Below are 18,223 nucleotides of genomic sequence, written 5' to 3'. Positions count from 1 at the left end.
AATTAAAAAAAAAAAATCATTTGAAAAATAAAATTGCCCTCCCCTTTTTTTTTTTTTTTTTTGAAAATAATATGCAAAGCAAATGACCGTCTAGGTGCTAGTCACATCTGAAAGTAATTTTGACCCATTATAAAATCTTTTTTTTGTTAATTTTTTGTTGTTTTCTTGCTTTACGACTTTCATATTTATAGGAAAGTCAATTACATGCAATGACACTTTCTGGCCACCAGAGGGGGCCTGCCCCCTGGGCCCCCCCCTTAAACTCCACTTATGCCCGCTCCCTCTCAGACACTCAAAAAACCTTTCAAATCACAGCAATTACATTCTAAATCTAAAATACTGATATAAAGAAAAAACACGCATTAAAGGTGCAATATGTAAGATCGGTTGTCAAAAATGGTACTGCAACCAGTATCAAACTATTGAAGCACACATCCTCTTTTGGCTTCCAGAGACATTGGTATGAAAAAGTATCTGAACCTTTTGGAATTACTTACATTTCTGCATAGAATCAGCATCAAATATGAGCTGATCTTAGTCAAAATCACACAGATGAAAACACTTTAACTAAAACCACCCAAACATTTATAAGTTTGCAAATTTTAATGAGAATAGCATGCAAACAATGACAGAACGGGGAAAAAATAAGTGAACCCTCTGCCTAAGGAAACTGAAAGAGCAATTGAAACTAATTTTAACAAACATTTTAAGTCAGGTGCCTAATCACTGATAAGTGGTTTAACACTGCCCTGCCCACACACACACCTGGTAAGAAATGAAAAGCATTCAACCAAACTCTTCCTGTAGCTGCGGATCAGTCTGGCACATCGATCAGGACTAATCTTGGCCCATTCTTCTCCACAAAACTGTAGTTCAGTCAGATTCCTGAGATGTCTGGCATGAATTGCTGTCTTCGGGTCATGACACAGCATCTCAATGAGGTTCAAGTCTGGACTTTGACTTGTCCACTCTGGAACGTGTATTTTGTTCTTCTGAAACCATTCTGAAGTAGATTTCGTCTGCTTTGCCTTGTCGCAGCAGCTATCCTCTTTTTAGCTTCAACTGTCTGACAGACAGCCTCAAGTTTTCCTGCAAAGTACAACAGCCCCAAATCATGATGCTCCCTCCACCATGCTTCACAGTGGGGATGAGGTCTTGATGTTGGTGAGCTGTTCCATTTTTCCTCCACACACAATGTTGTGTGTTACTCCCAAACAATTCAACTTTGGTTTCATCAGTCCATAAAATATTTTGCCAAAACTTCTGTGGAGTGTCCAAGTGCCTTTTTGCAAACATTAAACGTTTAAAATTAAATGTTTTTTTTTTAGACAGCAGTGGCTTCCTCTGTGCAGTCCTCCCATGAACGCCATTCTTCGCCATAGTTTGACATATAGTTGATGGTTGCAGAGATATTGGACTATGCCAGTGATTTCTGTAAGTCTCGCAGTATTCTGCGCTGAACTCTTGGCGTCATCTTTGGCGGACGGCCACTCCTTGGGAGAGCAGTAAAAGCGCCAAACACTTTCCATTTGTAGACTTCTCCTCTGACTGTCGATTGATGAACATCCAGACTTTTAGAGATGGTTTTGTATCCTTACCCAGCTTTATACAAATCAACAATCCTTGATCGCAGGTCTTCAGACAGCTCTTTTGACAGAGCCGTGATGCGCATCAGACAATTCTTCTAATCAAGACAATTCTTACCAGGTGTGTGTTTTATAGTGGGCAGGGCAGCTTTAAACCACTCATCAGTGATTGGGCACACACACTTGACTTAAATTGTTTGGTAAAAATCGGTCTCATTTGCTCTTAAAGTCTCCTTAGGCACAAGGTTCAGTTATTTTCCCCCTTCTGTCATTGTGTGCATGCTATCCTCATTAGAATATGAAAACCTATAAATGTTTTGGTTTTAGTTAAAGCAATTTTTTCATCTGTGTGATTTTGACAAAGATCACATTTAAAGGTGATTTCATGCATAAATGTGATGAATTCCAAAAGGTTCAGATACTTTCTGGTTAGTCCATTCCACCATTTGGTAACCATTATTAAAATGCAATGGGATTTTAGAATGGACTCGCTGTTATTGTCATATAATTGTAGTTAGTTGAAAATCATACACTTCAAAAATCTATTGACCTGACACTTCGTCATTCTTTGCGCGGAGCATTATCAGAGGGGGCCGAGCTTCATTTAGTAATAGCCAAAGACGGCACACGCTCGTGTCGGATTTAAGCTTGGATTCACTTACGTTTGGATTTAACTACGCATACAAACAGGAAGGATTGTCTCAGGAGTGATTTGTTCAAGGATTCAAGGTAAATATTATATTTCTCATCCCATGTATGCGTGATTGCGTCATTTATTCGCAGGAATTATCTTGTTTATACATGGAGGCGGCAAATTTTCATAACTGACTAGCCTAATAGTTGGCAATATTTACGCGAAATAAATGCTACCTGCACGGTTTCTTTGCTTTTAACCCAGAATCGAGACTGTTTTACATCCATATCTAGGAAGAATTCGGGGATTTAAGCATTTATTCACAAGAATTTTCGTCAGAATAGCTGCTTTTATGCCAGGCACCCGCTAGCCTCATTCGCTAAAATAGTAGCATGGTACTTGTTGAGAGAAATGGTGGAGGAAATGTTTTGTATTCATAAATGTGTCCTCAGTTGATGTGGAAATAATGCTCCTATTGCTTGTTATTATTGACATATTAACTTTTTGCCACAAGATGGCAGGATGGGACTTAATTGTCTAAAGTGCTACTTTTATTACTTCTTGTTTGACTTTGATGACTTTGATTTGTGGGATTTCCTGTAAACACAGCAATGAGAGAGGATGTATCCGCATGTCAATGGAAATTAAATACGCCGAGTTTTGGCTAAAAGACAACTTATTCTCCGTCAATTCTTCCTACGAATGCAACGTTGAGCTGCAACCACCTCAACAGGTTATGGGCCCAGGAGTCATTCCAAGGTAAAGTCCGTTTCCACCTTGTAGAACAGGGGTGCTGAAAGTTTTTTGCTCCAAGATCTACTTTTAAATGAGACAACCTCCCGCGATCTACCTTAAGAGAGGAGGGTGAACTAAAAAAAAGAAAAAAATTTAAATGTACAGTTACAGTAATTATGCTTTGTGAGCAACATATGAGGTTATGTTGCTCACAAAACACAAATAACTGTGTACATTAAAAAAATATATAAATAAAACATGGACGGTAAATTATGTTTGCTCACATAACATAATTAACTATGTACATTTAAAAAAAAATTTTTTTTTTAATTTTTTTTTTTTTTTTGATGCTGCGAGTTACCCACACTAGCGTTACGATCGACTGGTCGATCGCGATCGACGTAATGCCCACCCCTGGTGTAGAAGGTCGCGAAGGACAGCGTGCTCACGGACTGCTGATTAGCGGAAAAAGCTAACAGGCAACATGGATCCACGAGGAACAAGTAGGTTACCTCGACTGGCATTTGACGGAGATGAAGCTAAATATGAACTCTGGGAAACTAAAATCTTGGGACATTTTCATCTAATCGGGCTAAAGAAGACAGTGCTGGTAGGACCAACCACTGAAGCCGAGAGAGAAAATGATGAAATGAAAAATGCGGACGCGTATGCTGAAATGATACAACTTCTTGATGATGAAAGCCTCTCGTTAATAATGAGAGATGCGACAAATGACGGAACAAAAGCTCTGAAAATATTAAGAGAATATTATGCTGGGAAGGGAAAACCCAGGATTATAAATTTGTACACCATGCTAACATGTCTTCAAAAGGGAAACGAAGAAAGCATAGCGGACTACATAATAAGAGCTGAGACCGCCATCACAGCATTGCGAAATGCAGGTGAAACATTGGGAGATAGTCTACTTATCGCAATGGTCTTGAAGGGGCTGCCAGAAAGTTACAAGCCATTTACAATTCATGTGGCGCATACCGATGAGAACATGACATTTGCAGAATTCAAAACCAAACTCCGAAGTTTTGAAGAAACGGAAAAGTTAAATGCAGCAGAATCAAGCGACAGAGTGATGAAGACTAAAGCAAGAGCTTCAAAGCAAACCACAAAAGCAAACGCTCGTGACCGGATCAAAGACGACACAGAGTTGGTGTGCTTCAAATGTGGCATCAAAGTTCACCGTGCAAAATCATGTCGACAAAAGACATGGTGTAGTCGGTGCAAAACGGACACGCACAAAGACACCACTTGCAGACGCAAGGAAACACCGGACGGAGCGGGAAAAATTGCTGAAGATGGAGATCCTGACTTCGCATTCAAGGTGAGCGATGAACAGCCCGACACCAGGCGGCAGGATACACACAGCATCCGGGAACGAGGTCTGATGGTGGACACGGGAGCGACATCTCATATCACCACTGACGTGACCAAGTTCGAAAGCTTCCAGGAGACATTCAAACCAGAAAACCACAGCGTCGAGTTGTCAGATGGTACCCGGTGCAGTGGAGTCGCACTCAAAATAGGAGATGCGGAGTGCTACTTCATGGACAACGGATAAAATTTTAGCTGATATCATGACAAAACCTGTAACAAAGTTAAAATTGAAGTTTGACAGTGTTATTTTTGGAATTTGAAATGTAAAATTTCATTTGGTTGTTAAAAAGGGCATCAACATGAGAACAAGTGGGGGTGTTGAGAGAAATGGTGGAGGAAATGTTTTGTATTCATAAATGTGTCCTCAGTTGATGTGGAAATGATGCTCCTATTGCTTGTTATTATTGACATATTAACTTTTTGCCACAAGATGGCAGGATGGGACTTAATTGTCTAAAGTGCTACTTTTATTACTTCCTCTTGTTTGACTTTGATGACTTTGATTTGTGGGATTGCCTGTGAAGACAGCAATGAGAGAGGATGTATCCACACGTCAATGGAAATTAAATACGCCGAGTTTTGGCTAAAAGACAACTTATTCTCCGTCAATTCTTCCGACGAATGCAACGTTGAGCTGCAACCACCTCAACAGTACTTCATCAATATACGTAATATAAACGCTAATTTTACTGTTTCTTTGCTTTTAACCAAGAATTGAGACCGTTTTATGTACCCATCTATGAAGAATTCAGGGATTTATGCATTTATTAAGCTGTTTACATATGGCGGCCACTAGCCTCATTCGCTAACAGTATATAGTGGTATATTGATAATAAAGGGCTATAATTCTATAAGAAGTTGTGATTGTATGTAGAATTATTAAACTATTTACATATTATTTATAATTGATTCTGCATGTTTTCGTCAAGTATTAAGTTTCTGATGTTAAATTGAGTGATTAATTAGCTGTCGAAAACTTGCAGTAAATAAAAAATTAGGTTGCTATTTTGGTCAAAAACTATGTTAAATATTGCTATTGATCCAGAAAATATAGGTGATTATCTCTGCATTCGGTTATTTTTGTGCATCTAGTGTAAAATCTGAGACCTTTATAGCCATTTTAAGTTTTGTTATATAAAAAGTAATTAATCGAGATTTTATAAGGGAACGTCTTTGATTTTTTTTTAATGCCGCTGCTCATGGAGACTCGTATATGGCTAAGGTAGGTGCCTGTTTTGGTTTTAGGTCAGTCGCAGCTTTGGTTTTGAAAATATTTGGATTAAAAGTCAATAGGTTATGAAGTCTATGTTGAAAATGTTTCTGGATATTCTTTGGAGAGTGTGAAAAGCCATCCAGCATGAGCATGCATGATTTTTATGGTGATCCGCCTTCAAATTTTCTTCAAGGTTAAGTACACGCCTCCCATTTTTTGCAACCATTCAATAATAAAAAGAGCATCACAAAAATGTAGTTTTATGTTACTCTTAAGTGACAGATCAGAAGACATTTTATGCTTATAGGCTGAAAACAATCCAAGTGTAGTAACATTTGCTCACCTCCAATCTCTTGTTAAAAGTCCAAGCGCCAATAAAACAGCCACCTGCCTTTTATCACAATTGAATGCATCAGAAAAGGCTAACACATGATTATTAACTCCAATTGTCCCTCCAGATTGCATGATTGGGCCATTTCGGACATGATGCTTGGCAGTCATTGCAAATTCATGTGCTTTCCTAGTAAAAAATATTTTATCATAGGCATTAGGGTGGCTCACTCGTCCTTCGATTTTATGAGCTTTGTCATCGTACTCCAAATGAAGCTTCAGTCAAATGAATGAAAAACAAGAGGGCTATGCTTATAAGTTTCAAGTCGGTAATAAAAGGAGTTAACTGCGGAACAGTGAGTGCCGTAATTGTCATCCGTGCGGTTCAACATCACGAGGCGCCGATGACGGCGCTCAGCTTGGCCTGCTGTTCCCCGGGAAGCGAAGTCGCGGCCGCTTGGAATTCTGACAGGTGCTGCTGAGCGAATTGGTTCAACAACGTGGCTATTTTTTTCTGCGTTTCTAATCACAAATGACAATAGAATGTAGGAAATGCGGTGAAGAAGAAACAAAAATTATTGATGGGAAAGCAGGAGCTTTATGACTCACCTTTATCCACGTCCTTGTTACTGAGCACGTGGCAGGACGATTCGACAATTGGTTTCATGAGCTTCACGATCTGGAAGGGAGCAAAGATTCATCAAAACAGCATCAGGCATAACACAGTGGGGCAAATAAGTATTTAGTCAACCACTAATTGTGCAAGTTCTCCTACTTGAATATATTAGAGAGGCCTGTAATTGTCAACATGGGTAAACCTCAACCATGAGAGACAGAATGTGGAAAAAAACAGAAAATCACACTGTTTGATTTGTAAAAAATTTACCGTAATTTCTGGACTATAAGGCGCACCCCACCAAATTTGACATGAAAACGGCATTTGTTCATAGATAAGACGCACTGGACTATAAGCCGCAGTTGTCCTCATTATATTATGGGATATTTACACCAAACGATATTAACTGGTAACACTTCATTTGACAATGGTATCATGAGACCAAATGAACCACCATTAAGCTCTGAACCAATTGGCTGCAAAGCCTTATTGTTTCTAAAAGCTTCATTTGGCCATCACTGCTCCCTTGGGGGAGACAGTCAACCTCTGCTGCCACCTGCTGTCAACACTGTTGTCATCCAACATTCCTCCTAGCATGCATTGCGGCGCTACAGATGTAAAAACCAATCATGTTCTGTGCTAATTATTTCTTCAGTTACTGTTCCAGTTGTTTCATTAATTGCTAGTCATGGTATTTGGTAACATTTTCTTGGATAGTGGTGCCATAATAATGTCGTAAGACAGTCATAATTATTACATGACACTGTCATAAGCATTAATGAATGCTTATAATAGATGTTGGTTAGTGTCATCCAGCAAATTATCTCACTTTTGAATGGACGTAAAAGATCTGAGCTGGACATAAATGGAGTTAGTGACATAATATGCCACATGACACATATTGACATCCGTCATAAGCATTCATCACTGCCCGTGATAGTCTCATTTCATAATTACGATGTCCTTATGACAGTCTTATGATGCCGCTGTCAAATAAAGTGTTACCTATTAACCCCAATAAATCAACAAATAAGCCGCACTGGACTATAAGCCACAGGATTCAAAATGAGGGGGAAAAAGTAGCGGCTTATAGTCCGAAAATTAGGGTATTTGCAAATCATGGTGGAAAATAAGTATTTGGTCAATACCAAAAGTTCATCTCAATACTTTGTTATGTTCCCTTTGTTAGCAATAATGGAAGCCAAACGTTTTCTGTAACTCTTCACAAGCTTTTCACACACTGTTGCTGGGATTTTGGCCCATTCCTCCATGAGGATCTCCTCTAGAGCAGTGATGTTTTGGGGCTTTCGTTGGGCACTTTCAACTCCCTCCACAGATTTTCTATGGGGTTGAGATCTGGAGACTGGCTAAGCCACTCCAGGACCTTGAAATGCTTCTTACGAAGCCACTCCTTTGTTGCCCTGGCTGTGTGTTTGGGATCATTGTCATGCTGAAAGACCCAGCCACGTCTCATCTTCAATGCCCTTGCTGATGGAAGGAGATTTTCACTCAAAATCTCTCAATACACGGCTACATTCATTCTTTCCTTTACACAGATCAGTCGTCCTGGTCCCTTTGCAGAAAAACAGCCCCAAATCATGATGTTTCCACTCCCATGCTTCACAGTGGGTATGGTGTTCTTCGGATGCAATTCAGTATTCTTTCTCCTCCAAACATGAGAACCTGTGTTTCTACCAAAAAAGTTCTATTTTGGTTTCATCTGACCATAACACATTCTCCCAGTCCTCTTCTGGATCACCCAAATGCTCTCTAGCGCAGTGTTTTTCAACCTTTTTTTACTCACGGCACGTTTTTACATTGGAAAAAATCCCGCGGCACACCACAAACCAAAAATGTTCCAAAATTATTTACTGTGCAGTATATTCAATTATAATTTCTCAGTATGTATTAGAGCTGGGAATCTTTGGTCACCTAACGACTGGATTACGATTACGATTGAGGCTCCGATTCGATTATAAAACGATTATTGATGCACCCCCCCTCCTTTTTTTTTTCTAAATGTTTTGTACATTAGTTCCAAAATTGTTCAAAAATCCTCTCAGGCTAAACCAAACTACTATTTCAGTATCAAGTTAACATATAACAGTAAACAAATATACAAAAATGACAGTAAATAAAAAGCTCCAGTCCCCATTCTGTATCAGCAGCTTTTAAGTACATTCAGATAATTTATTGTTGTGAATCAACTGTTACAGTTGTTAAAATTGCTCCCGTTATTCCATAATTTCCCTGATGTCTACTTTTGTCAAAGTTTTAAAACTATTTCATCATTTAAAGATAGAATCAAGACAATATTCTGCCGATTTAGTATTTCAGATAAAAAGTTAATTAGGTTCGCTACAACAGAGCCTTCTAGAGAGGTCTACTGCTTTAAGATGGCGGCTGTTTACTTACGCCGGAAAGTGTCATTTCGCATCTCTGTTCAATAATACATGTTCTAACACCGACGTCGTCTGTCATTTTGCATCGAGTTCTACATATATATGATATCTACTGTAGCCGTATGTTTGTAGCAACTAGCAACTGGGCGTTGTTTGTAGCGGCTGTCGGCCGCAGTCAGGTATGATTGTTTTTTTTTATCTAGCAGCATGAGTTGAACATGATATTTGCTCTCGGTCCGTTCCTCAGTTGACTGTTTTACTTCCGCTTTACCTGGTATAATTCAATAATCGGAATTTGGATATTTGTGAATCCTTCTCGAATCTTCCACGGCCGAATCGCGAATAATCTAAGAATCGGAAATTTCGCACGCCTCTAGTATGTATACTTACTCAGTGTGAAATTTGAGCCTGTTGAGATGAACATAAAGTCGATATCCTTATTCTTCAACAGCTCTCAGTTTTTGTTTTTAATTAGTTTTTTTTTTTTTTTAGTTAGGCTTGAAAAAGCTCAGAATTATCAGACAGGGACTTGAGCAATGTCTTTAACCACATCAGGGCCGAGCATCTCACAGACAATGGCTTTGTAGGCAGGTAGTATTATTGTCTGTCACGGTGTCGGACTTTTTGGATTTAGCAACAAGGTAACTGGCTTTGAGAGCTTTCTCATTTTCCTTCGTAGTTTTTATATTACAAAAAAAGTTGCCTGTTTCTCTATGTTTTCACGAAGGCGGACAAAATAGTCCATCGACTTGTTTTGAAGCGACGGCTGTTTCGTTTGGCGATGACGTTTAAACTTGCTTGGCACCATGGCGCTGTGCTGCTCGTGTCGCGTTCAAAAACTGCTCGGATTTTTAGCCATTAGCCACCTTGCTCTTCTCAACAATGTGTTGTAATTAGGGCTGTCAAAATTATCGCGTTAACGCGCGGTAATTAATTTTTTCAATTAATCACGTTAAAATATTTGACGCAATTAACGCACATGTCCCGCTCAGAAAGTATTCTGCCTTTTGGTAAGTTTTACAGCAAGGGTTTTTGTACTGTCCAACAGCGAACTCTTGTGGTCGCTTTGCGACATGGTTTATTGTTTTCTTGCCATTTCATTATGGCTGCACGACGTCTCGGGCTGATAATGTTGTGCTTATATGATCCTTGGACAAGATTTGTCCGTAAGTATGGTTGTTGTAAAGAATGTACATATTATGTTAGTAAGCGAAATGTTATATTTTTTGTATGAGACGCTTTTTATTTATCTTTAGTGAACCTGTATAGCGTGCTAAGCTAACGTTGTTGCTAATGCAATGCTTGTGTACTTTTTGTAGTTTTACGACGGTCTAAAGAGGACAATGGTTTGAGGCCATTCTATTAATTAATCAGATGAAAAAGGAAGAAGTCTAATTATTAAGGCGTCGTTCACTAGCTGTCTAGCTTTGGAAAAAGTAGACGCTTCGGAGTGAGGACAGCATAGACAGATTTAAATGACAGTAGAGTGAAATGCCCACTACAGTCTCTATGTACCGTATGTTGAATGTATATATCCATCTTGTGTCTTATCTTTCCATTCCAACAATTTATTTTACAGAATATATATATAATTTACAGAAAAATATGGCATATTTTATAGATGGTTTGAATTGCGATTAATTGCGATTAATTACGATTAATTAATTTTTAAGCTGTAATTAACTCAATTAAAAATTTCAATCGTTTGACAGCCCTAGTTGTAATATAACACAGGGGGAGAATTGACGGTCGTCACATATCGATAAAATAGAAAGGACACTTTCGAGTATATCGACACATGTCGAGTCTAACCAAATAATGTGCAGTAAACGTGTTGGGGTTCACATTGTTGCGGACAGCAAGGTCGTTGATAGCTAGAAATCCGAGCAGTTTTTGAAAGCGACACGAGCAAACTTCCCTCATCTGAACACGACCGAGAACTTTCTACCACTCCTTCCTTCCTTCCTACTGGAACTCCACTCGACGACGTTAGAAAAATAGCCCCAAATGGGGACATACAAAGGAGAGGAGTCGGTGATGACTTTCCCACTTTATTGTGGCAATAATGGAAAATAATAAACAAAATAACAGCGGCATCCGCAACATGCGACCACTAACTATGCCGTTCTCCCTTCCTCCCTGCTTCCTGCTACGTCACCACTCTGCAGTCTGATGGCCCCTTCAAGGGCCCGCACAGTTACGGATATTACAATACTGGACTGTCTCAGAAAATTAGAATACACAATATTCTAATTTTCTGAGACAGTCCTGTATATTGTTCTATGTAAAGGACGTCAGCCAAGGTCGGCCCCCCACATTTTTACCACGCCAAATCTGGTCCCCTTTGCAAAAAGTTTGGACACCCCTGCTTTAAATGGTGGATTAATGTACAGGACTGTCTCAGAAAATTAGAATATTGTGTATTCTAATTTTCTGAGACAGTCCAGTATATATATATATATATATAAATATGCGACATTAGATAATTTCTCACGGCACACCTGACGATCTCTCACGGCACACTAGTTTGCCGCCGCACACCGGTTGTAAAACACTGCTCTAGCGAACCGCAGATGGGCCTGGCTTCAGCAGGGGGACACGTCTGGCAGTGCAGAATTTGAGTCCCTGGCAGCGCATTGTGTTACTGATAGTAGCCTTTGTTACTGTGGTCCCAGCTCTCTGTAGGTCATTCACTAGGTCCCCCCCGTGTGGTTCTAGGTTTTTGCTCACCGTTCTTGTTATCATTTTGACACCACAGGTGAGATCTTGCATGGAGCCCCAGATCGAGGGAGATTATCAGTGGTCTTGTATGTCTCCCATTTTCTAATAATTGCTCCCACAGTTGATTTCTTTACACCAGAGGTCACGGAACCGCGGACCTCGGTCCGGTTCCGGACCCCCAAGCCGTCTGGACCGGATCTCCAGCTGTCTGGACTAATACACGTTGCAACAACAAAAATCATTTTTTTCTGCGGGTTTGCAGAGCGGAGGTGGGCAACAAACAAAAACCTTAGGGGTGACGCGCGTGAACCAGCCAATGGGAGTGAAGCATTTGAAAGTTATTTTTAGAACAGCATGTCTCACACTCGCTTTCCAGACTCCGCGGAGTGACAGCCAAAAACTGAGCTGAATGAAGTTGGAGGAAGAGGTGAAAAGGTACGGCAAATGGCGTGCTCCAGCATTGCCACGTAAAGATACGTTTGTATTTTTGCGGAAAAAAAAAAAACATTAAAAATATTTCCGGACCCAAGATTGTTGTAATTTTTTAATTTCGGACCCAGAGGATTTTTAATTCATGACCCCTGCTTTACACCAAGCTTGTTATCATTTTGACGCCACGGGGTGAGATCTTGCACGGAGCCCCAGATCGAGGGCGATTATCAGTGGTCTTGTATGTCTTCCATTTTCTAATAATTGCTCCCACAGTTGATTTCTTTACACCAAGCGTTTTACCTATTCCAGATTCAGCCTTCCCAGCCTGGTGCAGGTCTACAATTTTGTCTATGGTGTCCTTCGACAGCTCTTTGGTCTTGACCATAGTGGAGTTTGGAGTGTGACTGACTGAGGTTGTGGAAAGGTGTCTTTTACACCGATAATGAGTTAAAACAGGTGCCATTAATACAGGTAACGAGTGGAGCCTCGTTAGAAGAAGTTAGACCTCTTTGACAGCCAGAAATCTTGCTTGTTTGTAGGTGACCAAATACTTATTTTCCACTCTAATTTGGAAATAAATTCTTTAAAAATCAAACAATGTTATTTTCAGTTTTTTTTCTCCACATTCCCTCTCTCAAGGTTGAGGTTAACCCTTGTTGACAATTGCAGGCCTCTCTAATCTTTTCAAGTAGGAAAACTTGCACAATTGGTGGTTGACTAAATACTTATTTGCCCCACTGCATATATATACAAAGTGGTATCGGTATGGTATCGGTCGATACTGCACACCCAGGTATCAGTATCGGAGCAAAAAAATGGTATCAGTGACAAAAACATTAACGTTTTCTTTATCCGTCTCATGAGTATTGATTTTCAAGGGGAATGTATGCACATTACCAGAGCAGGATACTTGGTGTAGAGCATGGCAAAGCAGCTGAACACAGTCTTGTATTCCTCCATGTCCTCTTTGAGAGGAAGACGGGCAACCACAACCGGGACGACCTGTCGGGAGAACGAAGCAGTTTTGTTTTTCTATTCATTTTCAAAAACTACGCTCGGGACGAAAGGTCACCTGATCCAATGGGACGGCGTCCATGTTGCCCATAATCATACGGCAGAGGGCCGCGCACAAGTTGTCGATCACTTTGAAGTCGGCCTCTTTACCGAGCAGTTTGGAAAAGACGGACAACAAGGTAGGATACTCGCTGTGGAATGCTTGGCTAAAGAAGAAACTTTTTGATTGAATTCACAACAATCTATTTCAATGGGAGAAAAAAAAGGATACGATGCTACGAGGGGCCCGGCAGCCTGGGCGAGACATCCCAGTCCAACCACGCTGTTGTTGCGGACCTCAGGATCGTCGTCTTTCACTCCGCCGTACATAATTGGGAGCAGACGATTAGATAATTGACTCGCCAGTTCCCGTCCTCCGGACGTGGTGATCAGAGCCTCCAGAATTTCTCCAATTATTCCCAGAGAAAAGGACTTTTCTGCCACATTGCATGAAGGTTTCTTGGGAGGAGAATAAGATTGAAGATGACAGAAATTTATTTTAAAGCGTTAACTCATTCGTCGCTAATGACGGCGATCGACATCCAATTCATTTTGATTTGGATGGTTTGCAGCAATCGTTCAATCGTCAAGTTGTTTGCAAGTACTAATAATATTCACTGTATGGTCAGTGAAATTACATTTAACCATGAAAAAATTCTATACTTAAAGGTAATACTATGGCCTTTTTTTTGTCAGCGAGACTATACTTACAGTTTTGCTGAGGATGAGAGGCAGCAGTTCATTGAGGAAAGGTGCACATTTGTCTGCAGGAACAGAGGCAGCTAAGAGGGGAATCCCTTCCCCCGCATATTCTTGGAGGAGGGCATCATACTCTGCCTGAAATGACCCACAACAAGAGACTCAAATCCTGGTAGAAAACCAGTTTCTGGCTACAACTTGGAGATTTACCAAGTACACACAAGTGCACGCACTTGTAGAACGCATACACGCAAGAGAAAATACATGCAGTAAAAGTGCACGTGCAGTGCAAGTACACACAAGTGCACGTACAAGTGGCGCAAGTACACGCAAGTGCACGTACAAGTGGCGCAAGTACACGCAAGTGCACATACAAGTGGCGCAAGTACACAAAAGTGCACGTACATGTAGTACTACTACATGCAAGAGAACATACTTGTAGTACAAGTATACATATCTGTAGTGAAAGCATACATACATGTAGCGCAAATACACGAAAGTGCAAATACATGTAGTGCAGGTACATGTAGTACAAGTAGACGCAAGAGCACATGCTGTAAGCGCAAGTACATGTACATGTAGTGCAGGTACATGAAAATGTACGTAGATATGGCAAAAATACACGCAAGTACACGTACACGAAAGTACATGTAGTACAAGTACACAAAAGAGCACGTACATGTAGAGCAAGTACACGAAAGTGCAAGTATATGTAGTACAAGCGCACGCAAGTGCACGTAAACGTAGTGCAAACACACGCAAGTGCATGTACATGTAGTACAAGCGCACACAAGTGCATGTACATGTAGTACAAGCACATGCAAGTGCACGTAAACGTGCAAACACACGCAAGTGCACGTACATGTAGTACAAACGCACACAAGTGCATGTACATGTAGTACAAGCACACGCAAGTGCACGTAAACGTAGTTTAAGTACACGAAAGTGCACGTACATGTAATGCAGGTACATGCAAATGTATGTAAATGTAGTCGAAGTAGACGAAAGAGCACATCCTTGTAGTGCAAGTAGACGTACATGTAGTGCAAGTACACGTACATATAGTGCAGGTATACGAAAGTGCACGTACATGTAGTACAAGTACCCACGAGTACATGTACATGTAGTGCAAGTACACAAAAGTGCAAGTAAATGTAGAACAAGGACACGCAAGTGCACGTACACGTAGTACAAGCACACCAAGTGCAAGTACACGTAGTGCAAGCACATGCAAGTGCATGTACATGTAGTACAAGCACACGCAAGTGCACGTAAACGTAGTTTAAGTACACGAAAGTGCACGTACATGTAATGCAGGTACATGCAAGTGTATGTAAATGTAGTCGAAGTAGACGAAAGAGCACATCCTTGTAGTGCAAGTAGACGTACATGTAGTGCAAGTACACGTACATATAGTGCAGGTATACGAAAGTGCACGTAGATGTAGTATACGTACACACAAGTACACGTACATGTAGTGGAAGTACACAAAAGTGCAAGTAAATGTAGAACAAGGACACGCAAGTGCACGTACTTGTAGTACAAGCACACCAAGGGCACGTAAATGTAGTGCAAGCACATGCAAGTGCACGTACATGTAGTGCAGGCACTTGAAAATGCACGTGCACATAGTGCAAGTACACGCAAGTGAACGTACATGTCGTTCAAGTACACAAAATTGAATGTGCATGTAGCACAAGTACACGCAAGTCCACATAGATGTAGTACAAGTACACTACATGGTGCAAGTACTCAAAAGTGCACGTACTTGTTTTACAAGTAACCATAGTTGAGTAAAATTAAGTACATGTTCTTGTAGTATGTATGATAACAGTAGAATTAGTTGAGAGCCAACCTGTTGGTCATCATCGTCATCATCATAGTCCTGACACTCAGTCTACAAGAAAGAAAAAAAGTATTACGGTTGAACAACTGTAACGCGACCACTATCTGACAATGATGTCCATCAGTCATGGACACCCTTTCACCTTTTTCTTCAAAACGTCACGAATGGCGTGACTGATCTCCTTGAGCCGAGTGGGACTCTGGAAAACCTCTTCCTTGCAGGACTTAATCACACTGTTCAAAGTTTCCAGGATGGCCATTACAACTTGTCGCTCCGGCTCAATGCGCACCGTCTTCAGAAAGCTGGGAAGCACCACATCCAGCATCATCAGTAAGGCTGCCAAGGGGAGAAAATGGATAAGCGGCCGCAAACAACAGAGCGTTGCTGCTAAAAAACATGTGGATAGTGGATCGGCTCTAATTTTGAGGCCAAATCCGACAGCGTTTTAGCTTATGGCGTCTTAGTATAGATGTGCATTTAAAGTTTAAAAGCTTTTTTTTTTCCCATAGCAAAAGGACCGAATTACCGGGTTATTCTCTGTGTTTCATAACAAAGTAGCAATTCGCGTAATTATTTTGACATGAATATGCGGAGTAGTACCTTGGTGATTGAAGTCAGTGGGATTTTCGGTCCACACTTTATGCTGCGCGCAACAGAACTGACCCATTGCTTCGAAGGCCGCCCGGCGAACATCCTCGTGGGGATACTGGAGAAAAAGAATGATGAACAAGTAACAGCCAAGCAAGCAGAGGCGCACGGATGAGCTTACGTCTCTCATCTCGAACACCTGCTTAAAGCTGGACTCCAAAAAGGGCTGGAAGACAGCGCTGTTGTAAAAAAAATTAAATAAATACATATATAATATGGACAGTACTTTTTTTTTTTGGACAGAAAACAAAAGAACACATACAAACCTTAGTGGTAAATACGTGATTTCACTAATTCTATTGAAAAAAAAACTTTTAATTTCATAATAGGAACTGTGATGAAACTATTCACTATTCAAACTAGGAACTATTTTCTCCACTAGAGGACACTCACGCTCTTAGAACAAATGATGCTTTCAAATGCTCCTTTCTGTAGATTTTTTCTCTCGTCGGAATTTTTTTTTTTTTTTTTTCTTTGGCTTAATGTGGTTATGTTACAGGTTAGAATACAGTATAATTATCATGACTTATGTATTATTTCCCTCGAGTACTTTGGATGACTACTTGAGTGATATTATTTTGAAGTAACGCTATTCTTGAGTCAAATTTTTGGCTCCTCTACTTAAATTTGTTCATTACACACAGACTGAGGTCCATCCCTATTGGTGCTTTGTAGTCATTTCAGTAACATGTCAAGTATTTTCTATCGCCAACATTTGAAATACCCAGTGTTGTAGGCAATCTCTCCAAGTGCTTCGCATGCATCCTCCTTCTCTTCAATGTAGGCATTCTCCACACTGAACCTAATACAAGAGATAAACAGTTGTTTAATATTATCGGGAGATGATAGTATCCTCTGATTAAGGCAATTTTCAATTGATTCCAGATAATATCAGTTTTTCATTATCGGGATTGGTTCAAAATGCATATTGCCTTCAAAGGGTATGTACAAACCTTCTGCCTTTGTACAAGGATTGGTCACAATTTAGCACAGGAGCTATGCTAATTGACCTTTAAGATTCTACTAAACTAAGATGCTTCGCTTTTGTTATGTGAGCAGACCATTTGCATTCCTGGTGCAAAAATCGAATGAACAATAAATGGTTAAAAAAAAATAACGTATTATAAACGTTATATATAACTACTGCGTTAACCAGAAAGAAATAGTCACGAACTAAACTCGAAAAGTAATAAAATATGAAAATCTGTGGAAAGGACCAACAAAACGTATCTTGGGAATTGTCGGCCTGTATTTGTAATGCTTTGGTCACCCCATAGAGGCTCTTCGGGATAACTACTGTAAACGCGAGCTCATTGTGAATCCTTTCATTTCATGACTGATATTTTGGCTCATTTTAATTTATATTATATAGAGGAACATTATTTTCTAAAATTTCAGTTTAAGTTCACTTTATTTTCACAGAATGTTTACTTTTGGGCTGCAGCTATCAAATATTTTAGTAGTCGATTAATCGATGGACTAGTTAGTTCGAATTGGATAAGGAACATGAAAAATTAAAAAACCTGAGCTGAGCCTCAAATGGTAAATATACAGTATGTGTATATATATATATATATATATATATATATATACACACAAGAACAACTAGCTAATTTACATAGAAAAAGTCCGCTAGCTTAGATGCTATAAAATGCTAGGGTTTTTTTTGTTTTTTTACAATACTCTTAACAAATGTTTCAGACACATATTCCCACAAAAATGGCTAAATATACCTATAAACTAAATTAAGAATGCATTAAAAAACATTAGCTCAAACAAAAACTTAGCTTACGTTGGTCTTAACAGGGAGCAGTTGGGTTCAGCCATGTGAAAAGAGGCAGACCAGAGGGCAGTGTATCACCCCTCATCAATAAAATTGCAAAATAAACCATTAAAACGCTGATTTAATTAAACGAATA

At 39.9% G+C, this 18,223-nt stretch overlaps 2 protein-coding genes across 4 annotated transcripts in view; one reads left to right on the top strand and one right to left on the bottom strand.

Moving 5' to 3' along the window:
• The first annotated feature begins 2,972 nt into the window (after positions 1–2,972).
• On the top strand, positions 2,973–5,197 carry LOC130908627 (uncharacterized). Its single transcript, XM_057824252.1, has 2 exons — positions 2,973–3,458; positions 3,554–5,197. The coding sequence occupies exon 2, from the start codon at positions 3,605–3,607 to the stop codon at positions 4,526–4,528; it is 924 nt and encodes a 307-aa protein (XP_057680235.1). The 5' UTR covers positions 2,973–3,458; positions 3,554–3,604; the 3' UTR covers positions 4,529–5,197.
• A 604-nt stretch (positions 5,198–5,801) lies between these two features.
• Positions 5,802–18,223, bottom strand: part of ipo4 (importin 4) — a 35,003-nt gene continuing 22,581 nt past the window's right edge. For all 3 annotated transcript variants that reach the window (XM_057824249.1, XM_057824250.1, XM_057824247.1), the window contains 11 exons: positions 17,029–17,106; positions 16,426–16,483; positions 16,257–16,362; positions 15,799–15,992; positions 15,666–15,707; positions 13,823–13,948; positions 13,344–13,570; positions 13,131–13,263; positions 12,956–13,060; positions 6,497–6,566; positions 5,802–6,409 (listed from right to left, as the gene is read on the bottom strand). In XM_057824249.1, coding sequence (XP_057680232.1) covers positions 6,279–6,409; positions 6,497–6,566; positions 12,956–13,060; positions 13,131–13,263; positions 13,344–13,570; positions 13,823–13,948; positions 15,666–15,707; positions 15,799–15,992; positions 16,257–16,362; positions 16,426–16,483; positions 17,029–17,106 — 1,270 coding nt within the window. In that variant the 3' untranslated portion in view covers positions 5,802–6,278. The remainder of the gene's footprint in view (positions 6,410–6,496; positions 6,567–12,955; positions 13,061–13,130; positions 13,264–13,343; positions 13,571–13,822; positions 13,949–15,665; positions 15,708–15,798; positions 15,993–16,256; positions 16,363–16,425; positions 16,484–17,028; positions 17,107–18,223) is intronic.

Source organism: Corythoichthys intestinalis, chromosome 20, assembly GCF_030265065.1.
Source record: "Corythoichthys intestinalis isolate RoL2023-P3 chromosome 20, ASM3026506v1, whole genome shotgun sequence".
Taxonomy (NCBI): domain Eukaryota; kingdom Metazoa; phylum Chordata; class Actinopteri; order Syngnathiformes; family Syngnathidae; genus Corythoichthys; species Corythoichthys intestinalis.
This window is presented reverse-complemented; position numbering and strand designations above follow the sequence as displayed.